The sequence below is a fragment of the Protobothrops mucrosquamatus genome, unplaced genomic scaffold (genome assembly GCF_001527695.2).
Source record: "Protobothrops mucrosquamatus isolate PMUCROS unplaced genomic scaffold, P.Mucros_1.0 scaffold4536, whole genome shotgun sequence".
Classification (NCBI taxonomy): Eukaryota; Metazoa; Chordata; class Lepidosauria; order Squamata; family Viperidae; genus Protobothrops; species Protobothrops mucrosquamatus.
Window position 1 is genome coordinate 19912 of NW_015390441.1, and position 15074 is coordinate 34985.

Sequence of the window (15074 nt, forward strand, 5' to 3'; positions counted from 1 at the left end):
CAAGCCAATACAATAGGAAAATCACTAATGTTGGCTGTAGCAAACGACCAGTTCCTTTGTATTTTACAAGTCTGAGCATCATTCATAGAATAATTTTCAACAAGGTGTCTTAACTAAAACTGACCACTAGATGGCAGCACACACAAGTTAATTGAAATGCCTGTAACAATCTATATTTGGATAAATCTATATTTTAAAAAAAAAACATTTCCAACTCTTGTATTCCTGTTTTAAAGATCAGAATGGAACGATGTGGTGGAGGCGAGCATTTCTTCATAAGGCAGTGCTCTGTGTTCTTTGGAGGGGAGCTGTGTTGATTTCTGGACTCTGCTTGGACAAATCCCTGCACTTTTTTTGGAAAGGTTTTTCAGAAGCAATTTGCTATTGCCCATTTGCTTGGGCTGAGAGAGAGTGGCTGGCTCAAAATCAACAAGCTGGCTTTGGGTCTAAAGTGGGATTAGCATTCGCAGGCTTCCCGTTACTAGCCAGGTGCCTTAACCACTTAAGAGACTGCCTCTTTGATGATCATACAGTGATGTAAATCCAGTCATATTTAAGGACTGGAAATCAATGTTTTTTTCAAACAGAAATAACTAACTCATCTCACTGATTTCAGCAAGGATTTCAGCAAGTGCTCTAATGAGGGAGGTAAAGGTTGAATCATGTTGTTATAAGCTACGGTATATAGACCCATCTCACATGGTATGATTCTGGGCAGCATCCAAACAGACCATAAAAAAACCATTTGAAAAGCATGCAAAAAATTACAAAAGTTAATATTATGAAAAGGCTAAGACAGAGCATCAGATTATGAACAATGGGGGGGGTACCTCATTAGATTTCCATTCCTTTGGGACACCCTCCCCCCACAGGCCTGTTGAAGCAACCAGGTTTTAAGGGAGTCAGCAGAGACAGGGCCAGTCTCGTCTGGAGGGGGGGGGCAGATGTTCCAGAGGTGGGGGCCAAGGCAGAAAAGCCTTGTCTCCTGGGTCCCATCAGATGGAACTCCTTAGCAGATGGGACCCATGGTAGACCTCTCCTGCTAGACCTAATGAGACAGGCCAGTGTAATCCCTTTTATTTTTATTTCATTTGTCAAACAAAAAATACAAATTGGAACAGACAAAATAAGAACATCAAAATGTACACAGGAACAATAGGCACGCTCCCTTAGGGTGAAGTGCACAGAAGTTAAGTTAGAATTAAAACTGTGAAAGTTGATGGCTGAGACAACTGAATCAAGTAAGATGTTACAAAAATAGATATTTTTTTTTACTATCGAAAGGTTTACGTTAAGTTTAAAACAATGGTTCAAATGCACTACATTGCAATTAAAACTAAAAAAAAGTCACTTGCAGATAAAGCATTGTGTACAATTTTGTATGCAATACCTAAATCTGACCGCAAGCACCACAGTTTTAAACCATCCAAACCAAGAATTTCAAGCCTAGTAGCATAAGGTATTCTATTATGGACAGAAGAATGCAAGACTTTTCTTGTAAAGTACTTCTGAACTCATTCAACTTTATTAATGTCCGATATCCAGTAAGGATTCCAGACAATTCAATAGTATTCTAGGAAAATACAGGGGGAGACATAGTCTCTCAAATAACCCAGCCCAGCCATGAAGGTTTTAAACCAGCACTCTGGACCCAAAAGCACACTGGCAACCAATAGCAATAGAATAAGCGCTTAGAGTTATATGCTGCTTCATAGTGGTTTACAGCCCTCTCTAAGCAGTTTACAGAGTCAGCATATTTTCCCCAACAATCTGGATCCTCATTTTACCGACCTTGGTAGGATGGAGAGCTGAGTCAATCTTGAGCCGGTCAAGATTGAACTCCTGGCAGTGAGCAGTGAGTTGGCCTGTAATACTGCATTCTAACCATTGCACCACCACGGCTCTTTTTATAAAGCTTGTGAAGCAGAAGAGTCACATGTATCCTTTAAGACAGCGGTTCTCAACCTATGGGTCACGACCCCATTTGGGGTCGATCGACCATTTCACGGGGGTCGCCAAGGAAGGCTGTCCGCCATTTTTTTTCCCTTTTCCGGCGGGTGCCTTACCTCCCTTGGGCTGGGCCAGCTGGTGGTCGGCCTGCTCCGTCTCTGCCGCTTGCCAGCTACACCTCAGCCGGCGCAAGGGGCGGAACCACGCATGCGCGGCGCTCCCGGGCAGGGAAAGTCCTCGACTTACGACCGGTTGGGTAGTCCTCGACTTACGACCGGTTTAGTCCTCAATTTACAACCGGTTTAGTCCTCGACTTACGACCAGTTGGGGGTCGTGGCATTAAAAAGGTTGAGAACCACTGCTTAAGAGCACATATCACTGCCTGCACCAGCACATTCTGCACCAGATGAAGCATCTGGATACTCTTCAAGGGCAGGCCCACATGGAAGAGATTACAGTAATCCACTGTGGAGGTGACCAAGGCCTGAGTGACCATGAACAGACCCTCCTGGTCCAAGAATGGGTACAAATGGTGCACAACACACAAAGGTCCTCCTAGCATCACTGCTACCTGCTCTTTGAGCAGGATTCATGAATCTAGAAGGATCTAAAGTTGTTTCCCAGGTCTCTTTGGGGCAATGCCACCCCATTCACTACCAAAGAGGGCAGAGTCTCAGCACTGGCAGGCCCCCAAACCCACAGTCACCCAGTCTTGCCTAGGCCCAGTTGGCAAATTGGAGTGCATTTTTATAAACCCCTCTTTATTCAAAATGTTTTTTTAAAAAAAAATAGATGTGAAAGGGGCAGGAAAAATTACCTCAAAACTAATTAAATCTCTGCCAGGTTTAAGATAAGCCGTTGTCTCCCTGTGACATTTTCTGACGTGGGTTAGCAAGTTGCCCCAAATTTCCAAAGGAGTTGTTTTAGGATTGTAAACCAGAGGTCCCCAACTCCCCGTCCATGGACCAGCACTGGGCTGTGGCATGCCAGAAACTAGGCCGCACAAACAAGCGAAGCCCCAACCATGGGATGCAGACAGTATGCGAAACCAGGCCCGTCCACCCTCTAGTCCATGAAAAAACCGCACTCCACAGAACTCGTCCCTGGTGCCCAAAAGGTTGGGGGGCCACTGTTGTAAAAGACTGCAGAAAAAAGGGGGATAAAACTTCATTGAATAAAGGAATAAACAAAAGAATAAATAAAGGAGAAGCTTTCCTGACAGTGAGAACAATTAATCAGTGGAATGGCTTTCCTCCAGAAGTTATGGGCGCTCCCTCACTGGAGGTTTTTAAGAAGAGACTGGACAGCCATTTGTCTGGAATGGTATAGGGTCTCCTGCTTGAGCAGGGGGTTGGACTAGAAGACCTCCAAAGTCCCTTCCACGTCTGTCATTCTGGATTCTGTAAACTTTATTCCACTGTGTCCCCACACACTTTTATTATTCCCAGATTTCCTGAGAGGTGTTAACAAAAACACCACCATAATTATAGCTTAGGGTTAGGATATTGTATGGGTGGCAAGCGAAATGAAGATGTTAGTCCTGCTGCCTTAACTCTCCTAACCACATGCTATGCATACCACCATAATACATAACGTAGGTGCTAGTTTTAGTAAAACGGTAACGATATAACATAGCTACACTGTATTTTTTCTTCTGTCCAAATAGGACTGGAAGGGCTGTTTTGGTGCTTCTTTCAAACCCTTTTCCCATGAGGTAGTAATCTATGTGTCGAAAAAAATACATCCGCCAGAGCATGTGCAAATCAGCTCGTAATGCTCTCGGCACGGTAGGGGCAGCCCCTGACTTACAACAGTTCACTTAGTGATTATTCAAAATTACAACGGCACTGAAAAAAAGGGAGCTATGATCGTTTTTCAGAGTTACTACCTTTGCAGCATCCCCCCATGATTCAGATGTTTGGCAACTGGTTCATATTTATGATCACTGCTGTGTCCCAGGGTCATGTGATCACCTTTTGTGACCTTCTCAGAAGCACAGTCAATGAGGAAACCAGATTCACTTAACCACCGGGTTACTAACTTATCCACTGCAGTGATTCACTTAACAATTGTGGCAAGAAAGGTTGTCAAATGGGGCAAAACTCAGCAAATGTCTCACTTAACAATAAAAAGTTTGGGCTTCATTGTGGGTTGTACATTGAGGACTACCTTATTAAAAATAAAGCGTGCTTCTTGCAGTTCATATGTACCGTAGTGAAAAGTAATCTATTTTGTAATTATTAAAGTTTTTTTTTTATTTACAGTTGCAAAAGTTCAGTTATTAGTTTCTTTCAAACAGAAGAGCACCAATAAACCTATGTCTCCCTGTTTGTGTAGGGGTGTTTACATATGCAAGCTCATGTGTATCAAATTACAATTGCCCAATCCTATTCATAATATTTTGAGTAATATTAATTAATTATATATTTTCTTACACCAGAGTAGAGTAGAGTAGAGTAGAGTAGAGTAGAGTAGAGTAGAGTAGAGTAGAGTAGAGTAGAGTAGAACAGAACAGAATAGGAGCTGGAAGGGACCTTGGAGGTCTTCTAGTCCAGCCCCCTGCTCAAGCAGGAGAACCTATACCATTTCAGACAAATGGCTTGTCTAGCCTCTTCTTAAAAATCTCCAGTGACGGAGTGCCCACAATTTCTGAAGGCAAAAGCTGTTCCACTGGTTAATTGTCCTCACTGTTAGGAAGTTTTTCCTTAATTTCAGGCTACTTCAGGGTCTAGCTAAACTGCAAGAATGGAAACCGAACAAAACATTGGGAGTCTGCAGCTCAGCCAAGCTGAGGTGCGTCCTAGAAGGCAACTGGTCAATGCCAGGATTCACTCCAAACAAACAACAAACAAAAACTTTATTAAAGTTGGCAAAAAGAAGGCTACACACACCCAAAACACAGAGTAAAAATAGATAAAATATAAAAATTCCTAGTACAATTCTAGGCTAAACAAAATTCCTCAAGTTCCTGCCTTCCCTGAGGTAAGTCCTACATCTGGATTGTTGGCAACTCCCCTCAGACCCCAAAGCTCTTCCCACCCAAACCTGATCAAATTTCCTTTTCTTTATGGGTGACTCTCTCTGGGCGCAGCTGGCTGGTATGTGATTTAAAGGGCCAGCTGCTTCCCCCTCCCTCTGCTGTTCCCCATTTTTTCAAATCAATAAATGTTTGAGCTACCCGCTGCAAGTATTTGCCAGCATCCATTTATTCCTTGCTAACATATTTCAACCTGCTCCAGTCAAAGAATCTCAAAATAAGGTCTGACCCAAGAACCAGCATGAGAATGGCTAGTTTTGAACATATAGTCGAGCCACTGATGGTCAAGCTGAACTCCCAAATGGGTTGGCAAGAAATGCACAGAAGTGTGATATCCTATGGCAATAATACACGGGAGAACCAAGTGAAGCTTCTTACTGGATACAGTCAAGAAGCTGTGACTGAATCCCAAAGTAGTGCTAGCCATGCCACACACAATCAATAAGGCAGTGGTTCTCAACCTGTGGGTCGGGACCCCAGTTGGGGTCGATCGACCATTTCATAGGGGTCGCCAAGCAAGGGTGTCCGCCATTTTTTTTGTCCGCCATTTTTTTCCCCTTTTCCGGTGGGTGCTTTACCTCCCTTGGGCTGGGCCAGCTGGTGGTTGGCCTGCTCCATCTCTGCCTCTTGTCAGCTATGCCTCGGCCGGCGCAGGGGGCAGAACTACGCATGCGCGGCGTTCCCGGGCAGGGAAAGTCCTCGACTTACGACCGGTTGGGTAGTCCTCGACTTACGACCGGTTTAGTCCTCGACTTACGACCGGTTTAGTCCTCGACTTACGACCGGTTTAGTCCTCGACTTATGACCAGTTGGGGTCGCGGCATTAAAAAGGTTGAGAACCACTGCAATAAGGTATGAGACTCATTGAGTAGCTATTGAAACTAGTGTTAGTGAGCTCTCCACAGACCTGCAACATCCTCACAATGTATGGGATTCTGGACATGCATATACACACACAGAGAGCAGCATCTGGGTAACCACAAAAGTTGCAAAGTATTTCAAAAGGCACACATTTATGAAGGCCACTGATTCCATATATTGCTTCAAAGGAGGATTCCTGCTTCAGTTCTCACATCTGCCTTGACTGGGTGATTCAGCTGAAGCTTGGTCGAATTCCAACATTGCCTCAAAGCTTTGACTGGGTGATTCAGCTGAAGCTTGGTCGAATTCCAACATTGCCTCAAAGCTTTGACTGGGTGATTCAGCTGAAGCTTGGTCGAATTCCAACATTGCCTCAAAGCTTTGCATAGCTCTAGGTTTTAATCAGAAGACTGAGGTCTAACTAGGATTTGATTAAAGACTTTTGACCTGGAAGTTTCTTTTGTTTCATCACTGTAATTGAGGCTATCATGGAATAATGTTGATAGCATTATTTATTCATTTGATTAATGTATTTGCCTTATTTGCTGGGTCATAGGACAGTGGTGGAAATGACTGCTTTGTAAAACCAGTGTAATAGTAAACTAATATTTGGCATTTTATAGTGCCACTAGCAAACTTCCTAACTGAGGCCCTCTTGCTAAAGCTGATTATCCCATAGGACAGGACAGAAGAAGTCCTCAAATAGGACAAGAGCAAACAATTATTTCACTTCTTAAATCTGTGGAATGGAATGTGTGCATATGAAAGTTAACAGCATCCTACAGATAAACCACAGAGAGTGGCATTTATGGGCACAAGAATGCTATGGCTTTCAAGCTGCTCATCCCTCCTTCTACTGACTTCAGACAGTTTATTCTGAATTGAATAAAGTCAATTTCCAGCTGACAATATTTAGTCAGTAATTTTCCTATGTTTGTAAAAGTAAATTGGCATTGGAGACAAATAGGATAGCTTTTACTGATTTGAAAAGTTTCAACACAGCAGATTTCAGTGGGTCATGTCTGGAAACACCTTACTGCAAATACTTCATAAATAATAGGATATAAAGGCTTTTAAAAACACTCCAATTCAATAAAAAAAAATTCAGCCTTGCAGTCTATTTTAAAAGGCATTTGCTTCATTTGTAAAATATACATATTTAAATCTGTACACAGCAAGAATACAAAATAACATCTTATATAAGTTACATAGCTAAAATCTAAGCTCCTCTTAGGGTTTAACAAAATTACAAAACAAATATATACAATCGGTCTCCTATTTTCCCATCATATACAATCAAATATACAAAGCTTTCTGCTTTATCTGTAAACATACAAGAGCTCTGGTATAAAATACCCCTACAACATGAATATACAAAATAGTGTACAGTTCATATCTGCTATGCAAAGACAGCAAAATTTGACTAAGAAAATCGAAGAGGCAAACCTGTGTCCTTATGCCCACATATACATGTTTTAATAGGCACAAGATGAAATGAAATATGCCTTCTAGATGTGTTGGCCAAGTTTGGCTGAGAACATTAAGGATCGGAATCCAACATTTCTAGACTAGTTTTAAAAATACGTTTTTAAATAAGAATGCTGGCTGATTAGACAAAACCTAACAGATTATAACAGCTAAGGCTTCACAGCTTGGATAAATGTAGCATGTGGCATGCAAAAGTCTTGTAGATGAATGGCGAGCATTGCATTTTCCATATGAAATGCATGGATGTGGAAAGGCATTACCTCTTCAATCAAATAGCCCTTAATTTATGTACAACCCCCTCAATGTCCTCTTTTTTTTCATAAGGAGAAGGTCTCTATGAAACTGTGATCTCCTCATCTTCCTCCTCCTCCCCTTCTTCCTCCTCCTCTTCTTCCGAGTCTGAAAAGTCTGATGGTTTACTGGGACTACTGGAGTGTGTGGGGGAGGGGAGCATCTGGGAGTCCAACCTGTCTCTCTGATGTGTGTGAACTGTGGACTGGTGGTAACCTAAAGAATCTCTTGGGCTGACTGGGTACAATGGGGACACTGCCCCTGCTTCCTCCTCGTCCTCCCCAATGCCCTTCTTGCCCACGTCACTCAGGTCTGGGTGAGGGTTGAACTTTGTGGGTAAGGTTTGTTCCCGGCAGCCACCAGAGGACAGAAGTTCCCTCTCTTTGGAGTTTCTCCATTTCATTCTTCTATTTTGGAACCAGATCTTTACCTAGAATTTTCAAATATACAAGAAAGACGATCAAGATAACTACACACATGACTTGCGTCAACCTTGAAATACTTTTCTGAGGCCAAAGTTTTCAAGAACTGCGATCCTTCTCTTCTTTCAAAGCTCCAATGAGTCCATATGCAATAGTGTAGTGTAGAAAACTGATACAAATTTGGGGAAATTTCAACTTCAAAACACACCAAGAATAATTTTATAGTTTAGTCTAGTGGTTAGGTCACTAGACTAGAAATCAGGAATCTGTAAGTAAGGCATGAAAGCCAGCTGGGTGACTTTGGGCCAGTCATTTTCAGCCTAACCTATCTCAAAGGGTTGTTGTGGGGAAAATAGGAGAAAGGAGTAGTGGGTATGTTCCCCACTTTGAGGTAGCATAAATAAATCTAAATCTAATCTACAATATAAACAAAGTGCTATATCTATAGGATACAACCAATCTATCAGATTCTTCCAGAATCATCAAAGTGGTCCAAAAATTCACATCTTGTTGTTAAATATAAGAGACTGTGATTTTTGTATTATAGATTTTTTAATGACACTCTGCAACAGGCCTGACCATTGTTTGGCTTCCCAGACATGTAGCCTTGCTAAAGGTGGCAGCAACTTGAAAATTAAGAAAATCTAGTTTTTCTTCTTTTCAATTAAAGAAGCATATCAGTTATAAGAAGAAAAAAAGTGAAGGAAAGTTTTAAAAAGTTTTTTAAAAAACCTAAATAAATATAAAGAGTAGAATATATACAAAAATCTGGGAATAGCTTTTTAAGGAGAAATTGTAAAAAAAATCCATATTCAAATACATTTGAATAGATAAAAATAATTTATTGTAGGAAACAGATCATTAATAAAACTAAAAATGGAGATGAAAATTGAAGAAAATAATTCTCCACAGTTGAATAAAAATGTAAAATAAAGGCAAGAAACTTATAATAGAATTGATTAATGGAATACAAAAGATAGTATAGCAATTTTTATGATTTTCTCAAACACATTAGATTGCCTAACTAATTCAATGTGCCTTCTCATGACAAAATAAACTAATTTGATTGTAACACCTCAAACAAAATACAGCTATTTTAATTAATATAATTTTAGATCAACATAGGAATTATTTTATGATCACATCTCAATTACTTCCGATACAGATTTAAATTAAATTTTATGCCACAAGAAATTCCAAGGTGATTCATGAGATTTTTATCCCAAATCCTCTTCCCACATTGGGCTTTTAAGACAGTTTCTTGAAGTTTGCATAATACTGAAGAAGTTCTTTGGATTTTAAATCTAATGGGAAATAATTATTTGGCTAACTTTTCTCACACAGAGGGATGAATTTACCCACATCTCCTCCACATTTACTGAAATATTTCCTTTGCTGCTTGTTTTCTCCAGCTTTACTTTAGTTATTCTTTTTCTTTTAATATCTTAAACATTAGCTGGGCTGAATTCTCAATTTTGTATGCCCTGTAGATATTTTGGATTATAGTTTTCATAATCCCGAGTCACCAGCTACAACCACTATTCACCTGTAATATTCAGTAGCAACTGTTGTCAATTAAAACTGAACGTTGGAACATTCTCTAATTGAAATAGTCGTACACAATTCCACTTTTATCTTTACCTCTGTAATTCCAGCACCCTTAGTTCCACCTTTTCAGATAAGGATATGGAACGCTGGGACTCTTAGTTCCTAAGAACTAAGGTTCTAGGTCCATTCTTTACCTACCAATTCAGCTTACAGTTCACCTTATGGATCAGACCCTATAATGATCCCACTGATTTTCTAAAGTAAGAAAGCAAGACTCATATCTCTGTCCCATCTAGGGTGGGAATCTGAGTAGAAAGAGAGAGCGCAAGCATCTTTTCCATGGCTCAACTCTTTTTAAAACTATTTTAATTTGGTAAACATTCTCATCCTGAAATTCTCTGCTGTCCTCATTTGAAAAGTTTGATCATGCTAACCTTGTTTAAGGATTTTATGGGATAATATAAATATTTTCAATTTTGCCGTTAAGTCTTTTCAGTATGCTACGTGCATGCTGCACTTGCATTGGTTAGTATTCCACTGGATGCTTTATTTTACATTAATTGCAAATCCCAAGGGCAGCCCCTTAGAGCTGTTGCTCCACTCACTCATTTCTGGTTTCACACAACACACTGAATAATAAACTAACTTCACCGGCTAAGTTTCTTCCTTACCTCAGGCCAAATATGACTGACTAATTTGTTGCTTATTGTAATTGGGTGATTTTAGGCCATTAATTAAGAAACAGCTCACAAACTGCCTAGAGATTAACCAGTTTATAGGACTGGATAGCAGGATAAAGAAATTACCTGGGAATCTTTCAGGCCCAGCTTAGCTGCCAGTTTTTTCCTATCTGGTTTGCTGATGTATTTTTGTTTCTGAAACATTTTCTCCAGGGCTTTTCGTTGAACATCTGAGAAAACTGCCCTACGGAGCATCCCTCGGCGAGGTTTCCCTCGAGCAGCCAGGGGCCAAGAGAATGTCCCAGGGATAGGCACCACAGAGGAAGCTGTGGGAAAAAAGAATAAGCATTATTGGCTAAATCAGCTGGAAAAAAGACGGAGTCAAGGATATCCCTGTTCCCACAGAGGGCATCTATATTCTGTTCAAATCAGTGACAAATCTCCCCGTGATTTGCATGCCTAAAGATATGGCCACTAGTTGTCCCTTCTCTCTTATTGTGGCCCCTTCTCATTTTCTTTACACCCACTTATCTGGCTCTAGCAGATCACAACTTTTAATCCGAATTCATGAAACAGACTTGCTGTTCTTTCCAGTAAATGTAACTTGATTCCATTTAAGAGATCATGTCAATATATTTACAGCTAGCTTGCTTTGTTACCAAATCCAAAGATATGAGGACAGAAAAGAAAACAAAAGAGCTAAAAAAAGGGTATTTTTAAAAGTTACTATTATTAGATTTTCAAGAAGCATACCACACACATCATTACATCCAAAGTAAAATAAGGGACTTTTTTTAAAGCTAGAATAAACCCTTCATTTTTACATAAAAAATCTGGTCAATAGGTATTCATCCTTTTTTAAAAAAATATATGAATCTTTCCTCCCTCTTCCTTACAAAACTTGTAGAATTCATTCTGGAGACATGAAAAGTAACAGCTAATTAGCACACTGACTGGTTCCCAATGGGATTGGTATGATAAAAAGGGCAGAGTTTTGCCTTTAAGTGGAAAGAAAAACTCCCAAAGAGAAACAGAGATTCTAATGAAGCGTGAATAGTAATTGTGTAGTAATGAACTAACAGAAAAAGACTGAGGACAAGCAGCTAAAGCCATATATTATTGGAACAAAAGACATTTACACTTTCAAACTAAACACAACTGCATGCCAAGCTGCTTGGGGAGAATACTGATGACACAGCCTTCTCTTTCCCCAAATCATTTTCATTAAATGGACATGAAAAGCTATATATAAAGCTCAAGTTGTTTTTGTTGGGCCATTCAAGGACTGGAGAAAGGAAGCACATTCTATTATCTAGAGAATGAATGGAAAAGCTCTTGGCTTTTGGAACAGAATATATGCAGTTGAAGCAATATTTATTAACACTCTTATTTTTAGTCACAATTTTACTCAGTTCCCAAACTAAGGTCTGAAGTTAATTTGATTTAGCTATTTAACTAGTTTATTGTGCATACAGAATTTTCTGCAACTTTATGACCTCTGCTTACAGGACTAAAGTATAATATAAAGCATATGAGAGTATTCTGATATTTAACCCTCCCTTTCTATTTGGTCTCTTTATATGTGTGTCTCTAATTACAAATGAAGTTAGAAAATACAAACATTCTTCAGTAAGGATGATTATGTTTATATATTGCTTCTGGAACATCTCTCTAGACATTTCTTTGAGATATTCCAGTCTTAAAAAAAAAAAATCCTTGGGCGAGATGGCAGGGGACTTACTAGTGAATTCTTAGTGACTTCCTTTCCAAGTACGGATTAGTTGCTTTGCTACTGTCTTAGCCGCTCTCCAGGTATTTATTTATTTTTTTAATGGAGAGAAGTGAGCTGTATTGGTCCAGCAACATTAACGATGGGACAAATGGTAGTTCTCAGCTGAAAGTGCACAGATGTGTCTTGCTCTTCTTCCTTTAGCCTTATTCTGCCGACCCACAAACCCCTCCTCCTTTCCAAGCCTTCTTTGATGTAAGAACTCAAGCCGAAGCAAGCTTTTTGGAGAAGAGGAGGTTGAAGAAGGTTGACTTCGGCCACACCGAAGCGCCCAAACAAGGGAGCTCCCCATGAGGTCTTGTGAAACCGTTGGCAAAGCGAATGACCCTTAATGAGAAATTAGCCCATGGCTGGTAAATGTCTATCAGCAGCACGGCAGAGTCAGCGCCGGGTCTGTGTGTGGCTGCCCGGAGGGAGCTGACCAAATTGGTCATGGTGCTGAAACTTTTGTTGACGGCCGAGCGGAAAAAGCCGCGACTCTGTGGGAAAACTGCCGCCCCGAAAGGAAGGCCGGCACCAGCTCAAGTCAGAAATCAAGCGCCTCGCACTTGGACCGTGACCATCCCGGCTAATTTGCAGTGCCGGGGGGGGGTGGTGGTGGTGGTGGTGGAAAGGCGGGGGAAAGAATTGGGAAGCAAAATGTCACGCAGTCGCCGCTTGTGCTAAATAGGGCATCAAATTGGCGCGACTGATTCTTGAATGTTGTACCCCGTCCAACCTCTGAACCGGAGGCCCGTCCTCCCCTCCCCTCCCCACCCCTCCGAGAGAGAGAGAGAAGGGCCCGATTTCCAGAAATGCTCACAACAAAGGGAATAGCTTTGGGGATGCCGTTAGGCCAAGTCTCTGGGGCAGGGATCCAGGATCAGGAGAAGGAGGACGAGAAGGCACAAGCGCAGCGGGGTCAGCTTACACTATGTTGAGGACCGACTAGGACAGTGTTTCTCAACCTTGACAATTTTAAGGCATGTGGACTTCAACTCCCAGAATTCCACAGCCAGCATTGCTGGCTGTGGAATTCTGGGAGTTGAAGTCCACATGCCTTAAAATTGTCAAGGTTGAGAAACACTGGACTAGGAAGACCTTCTGCTATAGGCAAACCTCTCCCCACCCCCAAGGCTACTACCTAGATACGTCGGGAGGGGGGCAGTCGAAGAGAGCAGGGGGAAAGAGGGATGGGCAGTTGAGTAAGCCTCTTCCGGTCGCCTCGAAACCTACCTGGGAAATAAGACGACCTAATAAAAGGTTGGAAGGAGCCTTCGAAGTAGGGGAAGGAGAAGGTCTTGACGGGGACGTTCTGGATCAGCGCAGGAGAAGCCTCTGGGGAAAGAAAAGGAAGTTGAGCAAAGACCCGAGCAGCGTCTCAAGCGGGAAGCCCGCATTTTCTCCGCTCTCCCGCAGAACCGAGCGAAACACTTGAGATCCGAACTGCTCTCCTGGGTCACCAGTGGGCTGGATCCTGCTTCCTCCGCTGGCCAGCCCGCCGCGCTGGCGGGGGCTAGGAGAGGGGCGACTCGGGCGACTGTCTTTCCGGGCCGTTGGCGAGATTTTAGCCGGCCCTGGCTTGTCTTCCCCTCATTTTCACCCTGGGTCCGGCTCCTTCTGCATGAGCGGATCGCTTGCGGAGGCCCGAGCGCGCGCCGGCTCCCTTTTGGTGGATTCTCCTTACGAGTCCCAGTCCCACCTGGCTGATGACGCGCCACTCTGCGAGTCCCTCCTTCTACTTCCCTCTTGGAGGACGCGTCCGATGAGCACGACCTTTGCCCTTCGGCGCCATTCACTACCCACCCGGTTCCCCCCCCCTCTCCGTCTCTCGGCGCCCTCCCCCGACCCTCTACGCCAGTGTTTCTCAACCTTGACAATTTTAAGGCATGTTGGACTTCAACTCCCAGAATTCCACAGCCAGCATTGCTGGCTGTGGAATTCTGGGAGTTGAAGTCCACATGCCTTAAAATTGTCAAGGTTGAGAAACACTGCTCTACGCAGAGGGCTCAGTCGGCGGGCGCTGTTGACGCGCCGGCCACTTACCTGTCCGCGGAGGTGAGGCCAGGATGGCGTTGACTCCGAACTTCAGGAAAGTGGCGTCCCCGCTGGAAGCGAGCGACGGGCGGGCGGAGCGGCTAGTCTTGGCGCCGGAGGAATCGACACTCGCCAGCTCGGCTGAGCCCGCGGCTTCAGTCCTGCCGGCCCCGACGCCGGCGGCCGGGGGAGACAAGCTGGGCGGCGGGGCGCTCCCTCGGGGTGGATAAGCGGCCGGCCGGCCGATCCGCAGGAGATCTTCCACCAAGAAGCCGGAGGGGCCGGAGAAGGCGGACTGCAGCGTCTGAGGCAACGTGAGAGTCGGGGTGGGTCGCAAGAGACTGGGGTACACGGCGGGAGGCGCGAGCAGGCTTGGGAACATCATGGCCTGGGCGAGAGAGAGCGCCAAGAGCGGGAGGCAGGCAGGCAGGCAGGCGGGCGAGGGTGGAGAGAAGGACGGTCTCTGGAGAAACGGAGGGAAGCCCTCGCTTACAGATAACGCTAATCGTAATCACCACACGATGCTCGGCTGCTCTGTCCCTCCCCGCTTCTTCCTCCTAGCCCTGCCTGCCCGACGGCCGCCCTCTTCGGCAGAGATCCACCTCGCGAGTCGGCCGGGCTCTCCTGGCCCCTTCCTCCGTCGCGGCGGGTTTTATAGCGGTCGGCGCCGCCGAGGCGCTTTTCAAAAGTGACAGCTCCAACAATGGGGCGCTCCACTTGAGCTTCATTCATCGGACGCCCGGGGCTCCCTCATTGGTCCGGGGGTGCAACTTATGATTGGATTAGCCTTCAGAAGGAAGCCCGCGCACAATGGGCCGCCACAAAAGAAGGTGCGGTCATCACTTTTGCAGATTGACCGCCTCGTTGGGAAAGCGGTCGCTCCAAAGGCGGCCGGCGGCAGGGTGCGGGTCCGAAGCGCCGCTGCGCGCGCGCGCGCGGACGGACACACACATACACACAGACACAAACACAGATACAGATACAGACACACA

At 43.8% G+C, this 15074-nt stretch overlaps 1 protein-coding gene across 1 annotated transcript; it reads right to left on the minus strand.

Moving 5' to 3' along the window:
* Positions 1-7670: 7670 nt before the first annotated feature.
* DBX1 (developing brain homeobox 1) lies at positions 7671-14467 on the minus strand. Its single transcript, XM_015828463.1, has 4 exons — positions 14092-14467; positions 13282-13383; positions 10404-10603; positions 7671-8057 (listed from the first exon to the last, which is right to left on the minus strand). The coding sequence occupies exons 1-4, from the start codon at positions 14465-14467 to the stop codon at positions 7671-7673; spliced, it is 1065 nt and encodes a 354-aa protein (XP_015683949.1).
* Between the last annotated feature and the right edge of the window lie 607 nt (positions 14468-15074).

What these genes read in the sequence shown, in the direction of transcription:
- DBX1 (XM_015828463.1), bottom strand. Translation starts at nt 14,467, where the DNA reads ATGATGTTCCCAAGCCTGCTCGCGCCTCCCGCCGTGTACCCCAGTCTC. An exon ending in TAGGTCGTCTTATTTCCCAG is followed by an intron (nt 10,604 to 13,281) that starts GTAGGTTTCGAG and finishes TTTTTCCCACAG; the next exon opens with CTTCCTCTGTGGTGCCTATC. An exon ending in TGGGCCTGAAAGATTCCCAG is followed by an intron (nt 8,058 to 10,403) that starts GTAATTTCTTTA and finishes TGAAAATTCTAG; the next exon opens with GTAAAGATCTGGTTCCAAAA.